The sequence below is a fragment of the Salvelinus fontinalis genome, chromosome 22 (assembly GCF_029448725.1).
Source record: "Salvelinus fontinalis isolate EN_2023a chromosome 22, ASM2944872v1, whole genome shotgun sequence".
NCBI lineage: Eukaryota > Metazoa > Chordata > Actinopteri > Salmoniformes > Salmonidae > Salvelinus > Salvelinus fontinalis.
In genome coordinates, this window is record NC_074686.1 from 29,712,536 (window position 1) to 29,729,986 (window position 17,451).

General features: G+C 47.2%; 1 protein-coding gene across 1 annotated transcript in view; it reads left to right on the plus strand.

The window, feature by feature from the left end:
* The window catches only part of LOC129820178 (electrogenic aspartate/glutamate antiporter SLC25A13, mitochondrial), a 77,907-nt gene that overhangs the window by 41,177 nt on the left and 19,279 nt on the right, over positions 1-17,451 (plus strand). Inside the window, exons 12-14 of the mRNA XM_055877146.1 lie at positions 473-525; positions 3,549-3,629; positions 14,643-14,787. Of these exons, the coding sequence (XP_055733121.1) occupies positions 473-525; positions 3,549-3,629; positions 14,643-14,787 (279 nt within the window). The remainder of the gene's footprint in view (positions 1-472; positions 526-3,548; positions 3,630-14,642; positions 14,788-17,451) is intronic.

The following is a 17,451-nucleotide window of genomic DNA, read 5'->3' on the forward strand; positions in this document are numbered from 1 at the left end:
GACTCTGTGTGGCCTGTTTTGGGCCCTGCGTTCACTCCCCCCCTCCAACCTCTCCACTATTACGCTGAGATGGGTCATCCAACACACTCCAATCAGATTATTTGGTTTATTTTTATCCGGCTGGAACTCTTGGGTTGTAATTTAGGACCGCATAAACTTTGATTAGAGTGTTTTATGTCCTTTTTTGTATTCTGGGAAGGAGTTTCTTTCACTTTGTTAGTCTTTTAAGACCCTGATGTCCCCACACCCCACATCAATAGTGTTATTTAGTGTCAGGGGGATCAGGCAGAATTGAATACAGCAGGGTATGTGTTTCATGTGGAGGGGGACTGTGCTGTGCTGTGTCGCTGCGTGTGTGTGTGTGTGTGTGTGTGTGTGTGTGTGTGTGTGTGTGTGTGTGTGTGTGTGTGTGTGTGTGTGTCTTACTTCCTTGTCCCTTCTCTTTTCTAATCATGTTGTGTCCTAATGATAGGTCTGGTACCACAGCTACTGGGTGTGGCCCCGGAGAAAGCCATAAAGCTGACAGTAAGTGCCTTGTTTCTCTACATGGAGACCAGTCAGGCCCCAGTTACCACGGAGCCCCTCACTGGGCCCTAGTTGAACATTTACCTCTAGTTTTAGTTTAATATATGGTACAGATTTTATGTGCATACACGCACACACACACACACACACACTCAAACACACACACACACACACACACACACACTCACTCACTCACTCACTCACTCACTCACTCACTCACTCACTCACTCACTCACTCACTCACTCACTCACTCACTCACTCACTCACTCACTCACTCAAACAAACACACACACACCCCACCCCTCTCAATGTATCAAATCAAACCCCAATGTATCAAATCAAGCTTTATTTATACAGCACATTTCAAACATGGAATGCAACACAATGTGCTTCACGGGAAAAAAAGAATAAAAAACAATGAAAATAAAAGCTGATATATTTACTACACAGCAAACATAAGATAAAAAACTAAAGAATGACACAAACTGAACACCTAAAAGGCACCCTAAATAAAAGCAAAGCAACAAATATTTGTTTTAAGATCTCTTTTAAATATGTTCACAGTTTCGGTTCCCTTCAGGTTCTCTGGTACGCTATTCCAGAGGCAGGGGGCATAGTAACGATGGCTGCCTCCATGCCTCTTGGTCCAAGGCTTTGGGATAGTTAAAAGGCCAGTGCCAGAGGACCTGAGGGACCTACTGGGTACATAACTTAAAAGCATGTCTGACATGTATTGGGGTGAACAATCGTGTATTGATTTAAAAACCAATAGAAGAATCTTAAAATGAATTCAAAAACTCACAGGCATCCAGTGCAGAGACCTTACCCCATAATAACAAAGCAAAATCAAGTTTAGACATTTTTGCAAATTTATAAAAAAACAAAAAACAGAAATACCTTATTTACATAAATATTCAGAACCTTTGCTATGAGACTCGAAATTGAGCTCAGGTGCATCCTGTTTCCATTGATCATCCTTGAGATGTTGCTACAACTTGGAGTCCACCTGTGGTAAATTGAATTGATTTGACATGATTTGTAAAGGTACACACCTGTCTATATTAGGTCCCACAGTTGACCGTGCATGTCAGAGCAAAATTCGAAGGAATTGTCCATAGAGCTCCAAGAGTGTCGAGGCACAGATCTTGGGAAGGGTATCAAAAAATATCTGCAACATTGACGGCCCCCAAGAACATAGTTGCCTCCATCATTCTTAATTGGAAGCAGTTTGGAACCACCAAGACTTCCTAGAGCTGGCCGCCCGGCCAAACTGAGCAATCGGGGGAGAAGGCTATTTTTCAGGGAGGTGACCAATAACCTGATGGTCACTCTAACAGAGCTCCAGAGTTCTTCTGTGGAGATGGGAGAACCTTCCAGAAGGACAACCATCTCTGCAGCACTCCACCAATCAGGTCTTTATGGTAGAGTGGCCAGACGGAAGCCACTCCTCAGTAAAAGGCACATGACAGCCCGCTTGGAGTTTTCCAAAAGGCACCTAAAGGACTCTGAGACCATGAGAAGCAGGATTCTCTGGTCTGATGAAACCAAGATTGAACTCTTTGGCTTGACTGCCAAGTGTCATGTCTGGAGGAAACCTGGCACCATCCCTACCATGAAACATGGTGGTGGCAGCATCATGCTGTGGGGATGTTTTTCAGCGGCAGAGAATGGGAGACTAGTCAGGATCGAGGGAAAGATGAACAGAGCAAAGTACAGAGAGATCCTTGATGAAAACCTGCTCCAGAGCGCTCAGGACCTCAGACTGGGGTGAAGGTTCACCTTCCAACAGGACAATGACCCTAAGCACATAGCCAAGACAACCCAAGTGGCTTCGGGACAAGTCTCTGAATGTCCTTGAGTGGCTCAGCCAGAGCCCGAACTTGAACCTGATTGAACATCTCTGGAGAGACCTGAAAATAGCTGTGCAGCAACACTCCCCATCCAACCTGACAGAGCTTGAGAGGATCTGCAGAGAAGAATGGGAGAAACTCCCCAAATACAGGTGTGCTAAGCTTGTAGCGTCATACCCACGAAGATGTAAGACTGTAATCGCTGCCAAAGGTGCTTCAACAAAGTACTGACTACAGGATCTGAATACTTATGTAAATGTGTTATTTCAGGTTTCTTAATTTTATAAATTTGCTAAAATGTCTAAAAACCTGTTTTGGTATTGTGTGTAGATTGATGAGTGGGAAAAAACGATTTAATACATTCTAGAATAAGGCTGTAACGTAACAAAATATGGAAAAAGTGAAGACGTCTGAATACTTTCCGAATGCACTGTAACAACTAGTGTTTTATCTTTATTGCCCGTGAATTCAAATGTTTTTCCAGATTCTCTCTCTGTGCTTTTACTCCAACAATAAGTACCTCAGTCTTGTCTTGATTTAGCTGGAGGAAGTTGTGAGCCATCCAAGTATTTAAATTGCTAATACAGTCTAATATTGTCAGTGGAGCTAAACACTCTGGTGACACAGAAATGTAAAGTTGTATATCGTCTGCGTGAAAATCAATGCTGTGCGTTCTGATAATGCTGCCAAGGGGTAATATATATTAACTGAACAGTACTAGACCCAAAATCAAACCTTGTGGAACACCACATGTGATATGCATTTTCTCAGAGTTATTGTCACCAAGGGTGGCGACAAACTCTCAACCGGTTAAATAGGTCCTAAACCAATTTAAAACTGGAGCGGAGAGGCCAACCCTCCTCTCCAGTCTGTCCAGAAGGACATCATGGTCAACAGTGTGGAATGCAGCACTTCAATCCAAGAGTACAAGGACAGAGAGCTAGATCTGTTTCAATCAGGATGCAAGATGAAAAGTTGAAGTACTTAAAGTCTTCCTCATGTGTGGGACATGTATTAATTAGTAGTCTCACAGTGAAATGTTACTGTTACTACGATCACGTTACTAGTGGCACTTTAGCTTACCAATATTCACTCCCGCTGTATTTTGTCTGTTTGTCTGTGTGTATGTCTGTGTCTTAGTGTGTGTCTAATGCTTAGTCTTCTCACCACAGGTGAATGACTTTATCAGAGGGAAGGCCAGGCAGAAAGATGGATCAATCCCTGTGCCTGCTGAGATCCTGGCTGGTGCATGTGTGAGTCTCATCTTATTCATCAACCTCCATCAACACAGAGACCTATTTAGTGGTGACATACAGTATTTCTATATCAACCTCCATCAACACAGAGAGAGATGTACGGTAAACGCTATATCAACCTCCATCATCACAGAGAGAGATGTACGGTAAACACTATATCAACGTCCATCAACACAGAGAGAGATGTACGGTAAACACTATATCAACCCTCCATCAACACAAAGAGAGAGATGTACGGTAAACGTTATATCAACGTCCATCAACACAGAGAGTGATGTACGGTAAACGCTATATCAACGTCCATCAACACAGAGAGAGATGTACGGTAAACACTATATCAACCCTCCATCAACACAGAGATAGATGTACGGTAAATGCTATATCAACCTCCATCAACACAGAGAGAGATGTACGGTAAACACTATATAAACCTCCATCAACACAGAGAGAGATGTACGGTAAAAGCTATATAAACCTCCATCAACACAAAGAGAGATGTATGGTAAACACTATATCAACATCCATCAACACAGAGAGAGATGTACGGTAAACACTATATCAACATCCATCAACACAGAGAGAGATGTACGGTAAACACTATATAAACCTCCATCAACACAGAGCGAGATGTACGGTAAACGCTATATCAACCTCCATCAACACAGAGAGAGATGTACGGTAAACACTATATAAACCTCCATCAACACAGAGAGAGATGTACGGTAAACGCTATATCAACATCCATCAACACAGAGAGAGATGTACGGTAAACACTATATCAACCTCCATCAACACAGAGAGAGATGTACGGTAAACACTATATCAACCTCCATCAACACAGAGAGAGATGTACGGTAAACGTTATATCAACATCCATCAACACAGAGCGAGAGATGTACGGTAAACACTATATCAAACTCCATCAACACAGAGAGAGATGTACGGTAAACACTATATAAACCTCCATCAACACAGAGAGAGATGTACGGTAAACACTATATCAACATCCATCAACACAGAGAGAGATGTACGGTAAACACTATATCAACATCCATCAACACAGAGAGAGATGTACGGTGAACACTATATCAACCTCCATCAACACAGAGAGAGATGTACGGTAAACACTATATCAACATCCATCAACACAGAGATAGATGTACGGTAAACGCTATATAAACCTCCATCAACACAGAGAGAGATGTACGGTAAACACTATATCAACATCCATCAACACAGAGATAGATGTACGGTGAACACTATATCAACCTCCATCAACACAGAGAGAGATGTACGGTAAACACTATATCAACATCCATCAACACAGAGAGAGATGTACGGTAAACGCTATATAAACCTCCATCAACACAGAGAGAGATGTACGGTAAACACTATATCAACATCCATCAACACAGAGAGAGATGTACGGTAAACACTATATCAACGTCCATCAACACAGAGAGAGATGTACGGTAAATGCTATATCAACGTCCATCAACACAGAGAGAGATGTACGGTAAACGCTATATCAACGTAGAGGGATATATTAGAAAGCCATATATCCCTGTTGAAAGAAAGACATAAAGAGACTGCTACCTGAGACTGCCCCCCTCCCCCACCTCCACCCTACGACACACAGCCTGTGTTTGTTCAGTGAGCTGTCACACACTGACCCCCCCCCCACCTCATCCCTTTGGGTCTAGCTGTAGTGTCACCCCCTCAACCAATGAATAGAGAGAGGCCTTTCACCACGAACCCGTTTGATGCCGATCACTAAAGCAGAGGATTTATGTCATTATGTGACCTGTATACAGCTCTATTAAGGTTATGACTTAAAGATGCACTATGCAGAAATCGTTCCGCCATTTCCTGGTTGCTAAAATTCTAATAGTTTGACCTAATTTCAGTTTCTGTGACAAAACAAGCAAGTATAGTGTAGAGAATCATTGTACCACCGAAGCTGCTGTGAAATATCTTTTCCATATCCACAATTATACCATGGCATTGTGGAGTGAGGATGGATGGATTTTTCCTATTTTTCATCGTGAGCTGTTCTGACAGCTCCTTTCATCCTGTCTCAGCCCCTGGTGTTAGTGCTGGTGAGCCGTTCTGCTGTTATCACTCTCTCACACACACACACACACACACACACACACACACACACACACACACACACACACACACACACACACACACACACACACACACACACACACACACACACACAGACACAGACACAGACACAGACACAGACACACACACACCACACACACTGAGACACCAACAGACACACAGAGACATACACACACACACAGAGACACACACACACAGAGACACACACACACACACACACTGAGACACACACTGAGACACACACACACACAGAGACACACACACACACAGAGACACACACACACACAGACACACACACACTGAGACACACACAGACACACAGAGACATACACACACACACACAGAGACACACACACACCCTGTTTAGGGAGACTTCAGCCACATCACATGAAGTCTGTTTATATGATTTGGAAGCTGTGAAAGTGTTGGTTTGGGCTCCGGCGACAGTCCCAGACCATAGTCTGACAGGACAGAAGAAGGGGGGATGAAATACATTGGACGGGGGGAAAAGAGTGAGGTGTGTAAAAAATGTGTTTAAATGAGGTTTTAACGGTAAAATAAGTAATAAATACGACACCGTCAGTGAGGATCTAGGATCTAGGATATTCTGATATCTTCTCCTCTCCTCTCCTCTGATCTTCTGTTTTTTCCATTCCATTCCCCTCCTCTCCCTCCTCACCTCCCCCTTTCTCATTTCCTTTACACTTTTCTATTCTCCTTTCCATTCACCTCTTCTACCCTGTCCTACCCTCTTCTACTCTTTCTTACCCTCTCCTACCTTCTTCTACCTTCTTCTCCTCATCTCAACTTTGCTCTTTGCCACTCCACTCGGCTGTCCTCCACTCATCTCAACCTCTTCTCCTTTCCTCTTCTCTTCTCCTTTCCTCTTCTCTTCTCTCCCCCTTCTTCTTCTCTTCTCTTCTCCTTTCCTCTTCTCTCTCCTTTCCTCTTCTCCTTTCCTCTTCTCTTCTCCTTTCCTCTTCTCTCTCCTTTCCTCTTCTCTTCTCTTCTCCTTTCCTCTTCTCTCTCCTTTCCTCTTCTCTTCTCCTTTCCTCTTCTCTTCTCCTTTCCTCTTCTCTCTCCTTTCCTCTTCTCTTCTCCTTTCCTCTTCTCTCTCCTTTCCTCTTCTCTTCTCCTTTCCTCTTCTCTCTCCTTTCCTCTTCTCTTCTCCTTTCCTCTTCTCCTTTCCTCTTCTCTTCTCCTTTCCTCTTCTATCTCCTTTCCTCTTCTCTTCTCCTTTCCTCTTCTCTTCTCCTTTCCTCTTCTCTTCTCCTTTCCTCTTCTCTCTCCTTTCCTCTTCTCTTCTCCTTTCCTCTTCTCTTCTCCTTTCATCTTCTCTTCTCCTTTCCTCTTCTCTCTCCTTTTTTCCTTTCCCCCACTCCTCTCCTTTCCTCCACATGGTCGCCTCTCTTCTCCTCTTTCCCCCACTCCTCTCCTTTCCTCCACAAGGTCGCCTCTCTTCTCCTCTTTCCCCCACTCCTCTCCTTTCCTCCACAAGGTCGCCTCTCTTCTCCTCTTTCCCCCACTCCTCTCCTTTCCTCCACAAGGTCGCCTCTCTTCTCCTCTTTCCCCCACTCCTCTCCTTTCCTCCACAAGGTCGCCTCTCTTCTCCTCTTTCCCCCACTCCTCTCCTTTCCTCCACAAGGTCGCCTCTCTTCTCCTCTTTCCCCCACTCCTCTCCTTTCCTCCACAAGGTCGCCTCTCTTCTCCTCTTTCCCCCACTCCTCTCCTTTCCTCCACAAGGTCGCCTCTCTTCTCCTCTTTCCCCCACTCCTCTCCTTTCCTCCACATGGTCGCCTCTCTTCTCCTCTTTCCCCCACTCCTCTCCTTTCCTCCACAAGGTCGCCTCTCTTCTCCTCTTTCCCCCACTCCTCTCCTTTCCTCCACATGGTCGCCTCTCTTCTCCTCTTTCCCCACTCCTCTCCTTTCCTCCACATGGTCGCCTCTCTTCTCCTCTTTCCCCCACTCCTCTCCTTTCCTCCACAAGGTCGCCTCTCTTCCTTCCTCTCTCCCCCGCTCTTTCCTCCCCTCATAATAGCCTCAGAATTAAGCTCAGTGAGGGTTGCCAGGTCTTAATGATTATTTGGTAAGAACGGCATGCTCCGTTTACTGAGACGCTGCTGGCTGGCTGAATGCCTATCAGGCGGTCGCTGGCCCTCATTTGAGGGCTTGGTTACTCAAAATACACATTGGGCCAATGGGGGGGGGGGGGGGGGGGGGGGGGGGGGAGGAGGAGAGAGAGAGAGAGAGAGAGAGAGAGAGAGAGAGAGAGAGAGAGCGAGAGAGAGAGAGAGAGAGAGAGAGAGAGAGAGAGCGTACAGAGAGTACAGTGTTGCTTTGTTAGTTTTCACTTTGGCAATTATTCAGTGTAAATCACTTCAATTTGCATGGTTTGATTTTTAAGCCTTTGTAACGGTTTGTTATTCGGCTCCGTTGCGAGTTATAAAACATTTATCACAACGTTTAACATGCACATGAGCACATCAACATAAACACACACAGACTCGTAAATGCATGCACGCTTGTGTAATCCTCAGTTAAGAATTCTGGCACCTATGAAAGTGTGAGTGGTTATTAATTGAGGGTGGCTAATGTTTGCTAACTAGTGCTAAACTATTGTTTGCCTTTGAAAAGTAAACTTTTACATAGCTGTTACCCCAAAAATGTGTGTGTGTGTGTGTGTGTGTGTGTGTGTGTGTGTGTGTGTGTGTGTGTGTGTGTGTGTGTGTGTGTGTGTGTGTGTGTGTGTGTGTGTGTGTGTGTGTGTGTGTGTGTGTGTGTGTTTAACAAGTTACCAATTTTACTGCAGATTCTGACGTTTATCCACATTTCTCCAAATGTCAAAGTTAAGGGTTAAGGTTTGGGATAGAGTTAAACATTAAGTTTAGGCATTCATTCTGAATGTTTAAGTTAAGGGTTAAGGTTTGGGATGGAGTTAAACATTACGTGTAGGCGTTCATTCTGAATGGTTAAGTTAAGGGTTAAGGTTTGGGATGGAGTTAACCCTTAACTTAACCATTCAGAATGAACGCCTAAACTTAATGTTTAAGGTTTGCGATAGGTTTAAACATTATGTTTAGGCGTTCATTCTGAATGGTTAAGTTAAGGTTTGGGATAGAGTTAAAACAATGAGTGTCTACCACTAGGATTGAACATGTGACCTTTGGTCCTGGAGTCACGGGATTCCACCCATCCGCCACCCTCGTCCACAATGCTGTAGCAAAACCCAAGCCTACTTGATGGTAATAGTGCTCACTGTTGGCCCTAGTGGCTGGTTTTGAAGGCATTTCCCGACGTCCTTAGGACATGGACAGACGTCCAATTTCTAAGTCAATCTTGAGCAATCTGGTTGATGTGTGCACACACACAAACACACAGAAACACACACACACACACACACACACACACACACACACACACACACACACACACACACACACACACACACACACACACACACACACACACACACACACACACACACACACACACACAGAAACACAAACACACAGAAACACACACACACAGAAACACACACACACACACATAGAAACATACCCACACATACTGTGGATGTAGTGCTGGAGCGTGTCTGAGGTTCTGACTCTCAAACCCCCTCAGGGGATCACCTTGCCTTGTAATTACCTGGGAATTATCAGCGCGCCACCGACTGTCTCACTCTGTAATCAAATCTCCCTCTTTCTGTCTCTCTCTCTCCCTCTCTCTCTTTTTCTGTTTCTTTCTCTGTCTCTCTCTCTCTGTCTGTCTGTTTCTCTCTTGCTCTCTGTCGCCCCCTGTCTCTCTCCATCTCTCTCCCTCTTTCTCTCCCCCGACAGACGTGTCTGTTGTTCTGTCTGTCAGACCTAATTGTGCGGTGGTTTCTCTAACCTATGATGTTGTTGCTCTCCTTAACATTCAGAAATCTCCCAATTAGTGTCCAATTGATGTGAGCGAGAGCGTTGGCTGATCAAGTGGCCCTATTTTCAGTTAATCATCTCTGTGTCCAACGGACTGGTAATAAATGCATTGCTATTAGAGGGTCGCTGTAATCAACTATGAAATATAATTTTCCACATAAATAAATAGTTATAAATTTGTACCTGTGAGTCGTTAGAATGAAGAATCAGCCCCTACTATTCAATGCCTCTCTTTTAGTTCTGGAAGGGAAATGTTGGTCAGTTCTGCGCCACTATTTAATGTACTACTCCCTTCAATGGGGCGATTATGATCTCTCCCTCAAAATACGGGAACATTTACTTATGAATTTGGGGGCGGCTGTTAAAAAACGCACAAGGTTGCACATTCAGATTGGGGTACTCATTTGATAGCCTTCCCGTAAGATAGAGGGGACACACGCAATTACACATGAATAATTCACAGCAAAGGAGGGGGGAGAGAAAAGTACAACAAACAGTACAGGCCCTATTTAACGGCAGGGAAGGACTCCATGGAAACAGATTTCTATCTAATTGCACTGTGCCACTTTTCAGCCACGGTATCCAGGGGCAACTAGTGTGAGAGAGAGAGACTGTTCCAGAATGGTTGTTGCCTTCCCGGCTAACTATGTCCCGGCTCTCCCTCTTCGTGCCGAGACGAAGTTAGCTACTTGAGCTGCTTTTTTAAAATGATTTTTTATTTAACCTTTATTTAACCAGGCAAGTCAATTAAGAACAAATTCCTATTTAGAATGATGCAAGATGCAAAAGGCCTCCTGTTGGGCCGGAGGCTAGGATTAACAAATAAAATGAATGTAGACAAAACACGACAAGAGAGACACACCATCACAGGATATAAAGAGAGACCTAAGACAACACACAACATGGCAGCAATACACCATGACAACAACACAACATGGTATCAACACAACATGACAACAGCACAACATGGCAGCAATACACCATGACAACAGCACAACAAGGTATCAACACAACATGACAACAGTACAACATGATAGCAGCACAAACATGGAAAAGACAACAGCCACTACAACACCGCACCCCCAGCTCCAGGTACCGTAGCTGTGCATGAAAGCTGTGCCGCCTTGAAGCTCTCTGAGAAGAACCTGTCTGGACCTGTGGCTGGGGGTTTTATCTCCGGCACCAGGTACACAGTTGGAGCGTTGTGGAGACAACCCCTCAGGCAGGGTGCAACTGAAGACGGATGGTTCAGAGACTACAGACACACAACACAACATGGTATCAACACAACACGACAACAGCACAACATGGTATCAACACAACATGACAACAGCACAACATGGTATCAACACAACATGACAACAGCACAACATGGTATCAACACAACATGACAACAGCACAACATGGTATCAACACAACATGACAACAGCACAACATGGTATCAACACAACATGGTATCAACACAACATGACAACAGCACAACATGGTATCAACACAACATGACAACAGCACAACATTGTATCAACACAACATGACAACAGCACAACATTGTATCAACACAACATGACAACAGCACAACATGGTATCAACACAACATGACAACAGCACAACATGGTATCAACACAACATGACAACAGCACAACATGGTATCAACACAACATGACAACAGCACAACATGGTATCAACAGAACACGAGCCTGTCTACAGTGAACACCCATTACTGACAGACCTAGGAGCCTGTCTACAGTGAACACCCATTACTGACAGACCTAGGAGCCAGTCTACAGTGAACACCCATTACTGACAGACCTAGGAGCCAGTCTACTTGAGCTGGGGGCGGGGGGGTATGCCTTATGATTAACGAGACGTGGTGTGATCATCATAACAACACACAGGAACTCAAGTCATTCTGTTCACCTGATCTAGAACTCCTCACAATCAAATGTCGACCGCATTATCTACCAAGGGAATTCTCTTCGATCATAATCACAGCCGTATATATTCCCCCCCAAGCAGACACATCGATGGCCCTGAACGAACTCTATCTGACTCTTTGTAAACTGGAAACCACACACCCTGAGGCTGCACTCATCGTAGCTGGGGATTTTAACAAGGCTAATCTAAAAACAAAACTCCCTAAATTCTATCAGCATATCGATTGTGCTACCAGGGCTGGTAAAACCCTGGATCATTGTTATACTAACTTCCGCGACGCATATAAGGCCCTCCCCCGCCCTCCTTTCGGAAAAGCTGACCACGACTCCATTTTGTTGATTCCAGCCTACAAACAGAAACTAAAACAACAAGCTCCCGCGCTCAGGTCTGTTCAACGCTGGTCCGACCAATCTGATTCCACGCTTCAAGACTGCTTCGATCACGCGGATTGGAATATGTTCCGCATTGCGTCCAACAACAACATTGAAGAATATGCTGATTCGGTGAGCGAGTTCATTAGGAAGTGCATTGACGATGTCGTACCCACAGCAACGATTAAAACATTCCCAAACCAGAAACCGTGGATTGACGGCAGCATTCGCGTGAAACTGAAAGCGCGAACCACTGCTTTTAACCAGGGCAAGGTGACCGGAAACATGACCGAATACACACAGTGTAGCTATTCTCTCCGCAAGGCTATCAAACAGGCTAAGTCCCAGTACAGAGACAAAATAGAGTCGCAGTTCAACAGCTCAGACACAAGAGGTATGTGGCAGGGTCTACAGTCTATCACGGATTACAAAAAGAAAACCAGCCCCGTCGCGGACCAGGATGTCTTGCTCCCAGACAGGCTAAATAACTTTTTTGCCCGCTTTGAGGACAATACAGTGCCACTGACACGGCCCGCTACCAAAACCTGCGGGCTCTCCTTCACTGCAGCCGAGGTGAGTAAAACATTTAAACGTGTTAACCCTCGCAAGGCTGCTGGCCCAGACGGCATTCCCAGCCGCGTCCTCAGAGCATGCGCAGACCAGCTGGCTGGTGTGTTTACGGACATATTCAATCAATCCTTATCCCAGTCTGCTGTTCCCACATGCTTCAAGAGGGCCACCATTGTTCCTGTTCCCAAGAAAGCTAAGGTAACTGAGCTAAACGACTATCGCCCCGTCGCACTCACTTCCGTCATCATGAAGTGCTTTGAGAGACTAGTCAAGGACCATATCACCTCCACCCTACCGGACACCCTAGACCCACTCCAATTTGCTTACCGACCCAATAGGTCCACAGACGACGCAATCGCAACCACACTGCACACTGCCCTAACCCATCTGGACAAGAGGAATACCTATGTGAGAATGCTGTTCATCGACTACAGCTCAGCATTTAACACCATAGTACCCTCCAAACTCGTCATCAAGCTCGAGACCCTGGGTCTCGACCCCGCCCTGTGCAACTGGGTCCTGGACTTCCTGACGGGCCGCCCCCAGGTGGTGAGGGTAGGTAACAACATCTCCACCCCGCTGATCCTCAACACTGGGGCCCCACAGGGGTGCGTTCTGAGCCCTCTCCTGTACTCCCTGTTCACCCACGACTGCGTGGCCATGCACGCCTCCAACTCAATCATCAAGTTTGCGGATGACACTACAGTGGTAGGCTTGATTACCAACGACGACGAGACGGCCTACAGGGAGGAGGTGAGGGCCCTCGGAGTGTGGTGTCAGGAAAATAACCTCACACTCAACGTCAACAAAACAAAGGAGATGATTGTGGACTTCAGGAAACAGCAGAGGGAGCACCCCCCTATCCACATCGACGGGTCAGTAGTGGAGAAGGTGGAAAGTTTTAAGTTCCTCGGTGTACACATCACGGACAAACTGAATTGGTCCACCCACACAGACAGCGTTGTGAAGAAGGCGCAGCAGCGCCTCTTCAACCTCAGGAGGCTGAAGAAATTCGGCTTGTCACCAAAAGCGCTCACAAACTTCTACAGATGCACAATCGAGAGCATCCTGTCGGGCTGTATCACCGCCTGGTACGGCAACTGCTCCGCCCACAACCGCAATGCTCTCCAGAGGGTAGTGAGGTCTGCAGAACGCATCACCGGGGGCAAACTACCTGCCCTCCAGGACACCTACACCACCCGATGTCACAGGAAGGCCATAAAGATCATCAAGGACAACAACCACCCAAGCCACTGCCTGTTCACCCCGCTATCATCCAGAAGGCGAGGTCAGTACAGGTGCATCAAAGCAGGGACCGAGAGACTGAAAAACAGCTTCTATCTCAAGGCCATCAGACTGTTAAACAGCCACCACTAACATTTAGCGGCCGCTGCCAACATACTGACTCAACTCCAGCCACTTTAAAAATGGGAATTGATGGACATTATGTAAAAATGTACCACTAGCCACTTTAAACAATGCCACTTAATATAATGTTTACATACCCTACATTACCCATCTCATATGTATATGTATATACCGTACTCTATACCATCTACTGCATCTTGCCTATGCCGTTCTGTACCATCACTCATTCATATATCTTTATGTACATATTCTTTATCCCTTTACACTTGCGTGTATAAGGTAGTAGTTGTGGAATTGTTAGGTTAGATTACTTGTTGTTATTACTGCATTGTCGGAACTAGAAGCACAAGCATTTCGCTACACTCGCATTAACATCTGCTAACCATGTGTATGTGACTAATAAAATTTGATTTGATTTGATTTGTCTACAGTGAACACCTATCACAGCCAGTGTAGCCTATTTGAACTGTCCTGTGTGTGTATGACATCAGTCAGACCTGTGATGTCCCTATCAGAGCACCATCAGTGTACGCTGATGGTTACCCTCCGTTACATAGCTTCAGTGGTCACTTACAGCCCATTCTCTTAAAGCTGTTTTACAAAAAGATTCCCCTTGTGCTGCTGCTAATCCAGGTTTCACAAATCACTATACCGTTAATCCCCACTCTGTGTGTGTGTGTGTGTGTGTGTGTGTGTGTGTGTTTGTGTGTGTCCAGGCGGGTGGATCCCAGGTGATCTTCACCAACCCTCTGGAGATTGTGAAGATCCGCCTGCAGGTGGCTGGAGAGATCACCACCGGCCCCCGCGTCAGCGCCATATCTGTCATCAAGGACCTGGGTTTCTTTGGCCTCTACAAGGCAGGTCCTCCTGTACACTACTACACTAACTACTGTATTCAAAAACATGGACTTTTAGGTCACAGCTGTACTCAAACACTAATTTCAGCAATTTTCTACAGTCTACATGTCTATTCTGATACTTTTGGTTTCTGCCTCTCTTAGCACTTCACTAGCACTACACAGCGTTTTCCCCAGTCCTCTCCGCAGCGTTGTCCCCAGTCCTCTACGCAGCGTTGTCCCCAGTCCTCTCCGCAGCGTTCTCCCCAGTCCTCTACGCAGCGTTGTCCCCAGTCCTCTACGCAGCGTTCTCCCCAGTCCTCTACGCAGCGTTCTCCCCAGTCCTCTACGCAGCGTTCCCCCCAGTCCTCTACGCAGCGTTCTCCCCAGTCCTCTACGCAGCGTTGTCCCCAGTCCTCTACGCAGCGCTGTCCCCAGTCCTCTACGCAGCGTTGTCCCCAGTCCTCTACGCAGCGTTCTCCTCAGTCCTCTACGCAGCGTTCTCCTCAGTCCTCTACGCAGCGTTCTCCCCAGTCCTCTACGCAGCGTTCTCCTCAGTCCTCTACGCAGCGTTCTCCTCAGTCCTCTACGCAGCGTTCTCCTCAGTCCTCTACGCAGCGTTCTCCCCAGTCCTCTACGCAGCGTTATTCCCAGTCCTCTACGCAGCGGTGTCCCCAGTCCTCTACGCAGCGTTGTCCCCAGTCCTCTACGCAGCGTTCTCCTCAGTCCTCTACTCAGCGTTCTCCCCAGTCCTCTACGCAGCGTTCTCCCCAGTCCTCTACGCAGCGTTCTCCCCAGTCCTCTACGCAGCGTTCTCCCCAGTCCTCTACGCAGCGTTCTCCCCAGTCCTCTACGCAGCGTTATCCCCAGTCCTCTACGCAGCGTTCTCCTCAGTCCTCTACGCAGCGTTATCCCCAGTCCTCTACGCAGCGTTGTCCCCAGTCCTCTACGCAGCGTTTCACCCCAGTTCTCTACGCAGCGTTCTCCCCAGTCCTCTACGCAGCGTTGTCCCCAGTCCTCTACGCAGCGTTCTCCCCAGTCCTCTACGCAGCGTTCTCCCCAGTCCTCTACGGAGAGTTGTCCCCAGTCCTCTACGCAGTGTTGTCCCCAGTCCTCTACGCAGCGTTGTCCCCAGTCCTCTACGCAGCGTTCTCCCCAGTCCTCTACGCAGCGTTGTTCCCAGTCCTCTACGCAGCGTTCTCCCCAGTCCTCTACGCAGCGTTCTCCCCAGTCCTCTACGCAGCGTTCTCCCCAGTCCTCTACGCAGCGTTCTCCCCAGTCCTCTACGCAGCGTTGTCCCCAGTCCTCTACGCAGCGTTGTCCCCAGTCCTCTACGCAGCGTTGTCCCGAGTCCTCTACGCAGCGTTGTCCCCAGTCCTCTACGCAGCGTTCTCCCTAGTCCTCTACGCAGCGTTCTCCCCAGTCCTCTACGCAGCGTTCTCCCCAGTCCTCTACGCAGCGTTCTCCCCAGTCCTCTACGCAGCGTTGTCCCCAGTCCTCTACGCAGTGTTGTCCCCAGTCCTCTCCGCAGCGTTCTCCCCAGTCCTCTCCGCAGCGTTCTCCCCAGTCCTCTACGCAGCGTTCTCCCCAGTCCTCTACGCAGCGTTCTCCCCAGTCCTCTAGGCAGCGTTCTCCCCAGTCCTCTACGCAGCGTTCTCCCCAGTCCTCTACGCAGCGTTCTCCCCAGTCCTCTACGCAGCGTTGTCCCCAGTCCTCTACGCAGCGTTGTCCCCAGTCCTCTACGCAGCGTTGTCCCGAGTCCTCTACGCAGCGTTGTCCCCAGTCCTCTACGCAGCGTTCTCCCCAGTCCTCTACGCAGCGTTGTCCCCAGTCCTCTACGCAGTGTTTTCCCCAGTCCTCTACGCAGCGTTGTCCCCAGTCCTCTACGCAGTGTTGTCCCCAGTCCTCTCCGCAGCGTTCTCCCCAGTCCTCTACGCAGTGTTGTCCCCAGTCCTCTACGCAGCGTTATCCCCAGTCCTCTACGCAGCGTTCTCCCCAGTCCTCTACGCAGCGTTCTCCCCAGTCCTCTACGCAGCGTTCTCCCCAGTCCTCTACGCAGCGTTCTCCCCAGTCCTCTACTCAGCGTTATCCCCAGTCCTCTCCGCAGCGTCTCGTAATAAATCTATCAGGTATCAAGGTAAGACCCAGATGCAGGCCGTGTCGAAGTAACAATGTTTATTACAGCAACAGGGGAAAAGGTACAGGATGGCAGGCAGCAGAGGTCGGTAATCCAGAGGTGGGGCAAGGGTACAGGACGGCAGGCAGGCTCAGGGGCAGGCAGAGTGGTCAGGCAGGCGGGTACAGAGATGGGACAGGCGAGGGTCAAAACCAGGAGGGCGAGAAAAAAGAGGCTGGGAAAAAACAGAAGCTGACAGGACAAACGCTGGTAAGCTTGACAAAACAAGACGAACTGGCAACAGACAAACAGAGAACACAGGTATAAATACACAGGGGATAATGGGGAAGATGGGTGACACCTGGAGGGGGGTGGAGACAATCACAAAGACAGGTGAAACAGATCAGGGTGTGACAATAGAACACTTCAGACAACCATGGTGAATGTTACTGATAGATAAAATGTTACAATGATAAAATGTTTTTTTCCTGACAGAATCACTTTGCCTACTCTTAATTATTGCCTAATATGTTGGTATACATAACCTTAAATTTTTTTTTTACAGATTCTGAT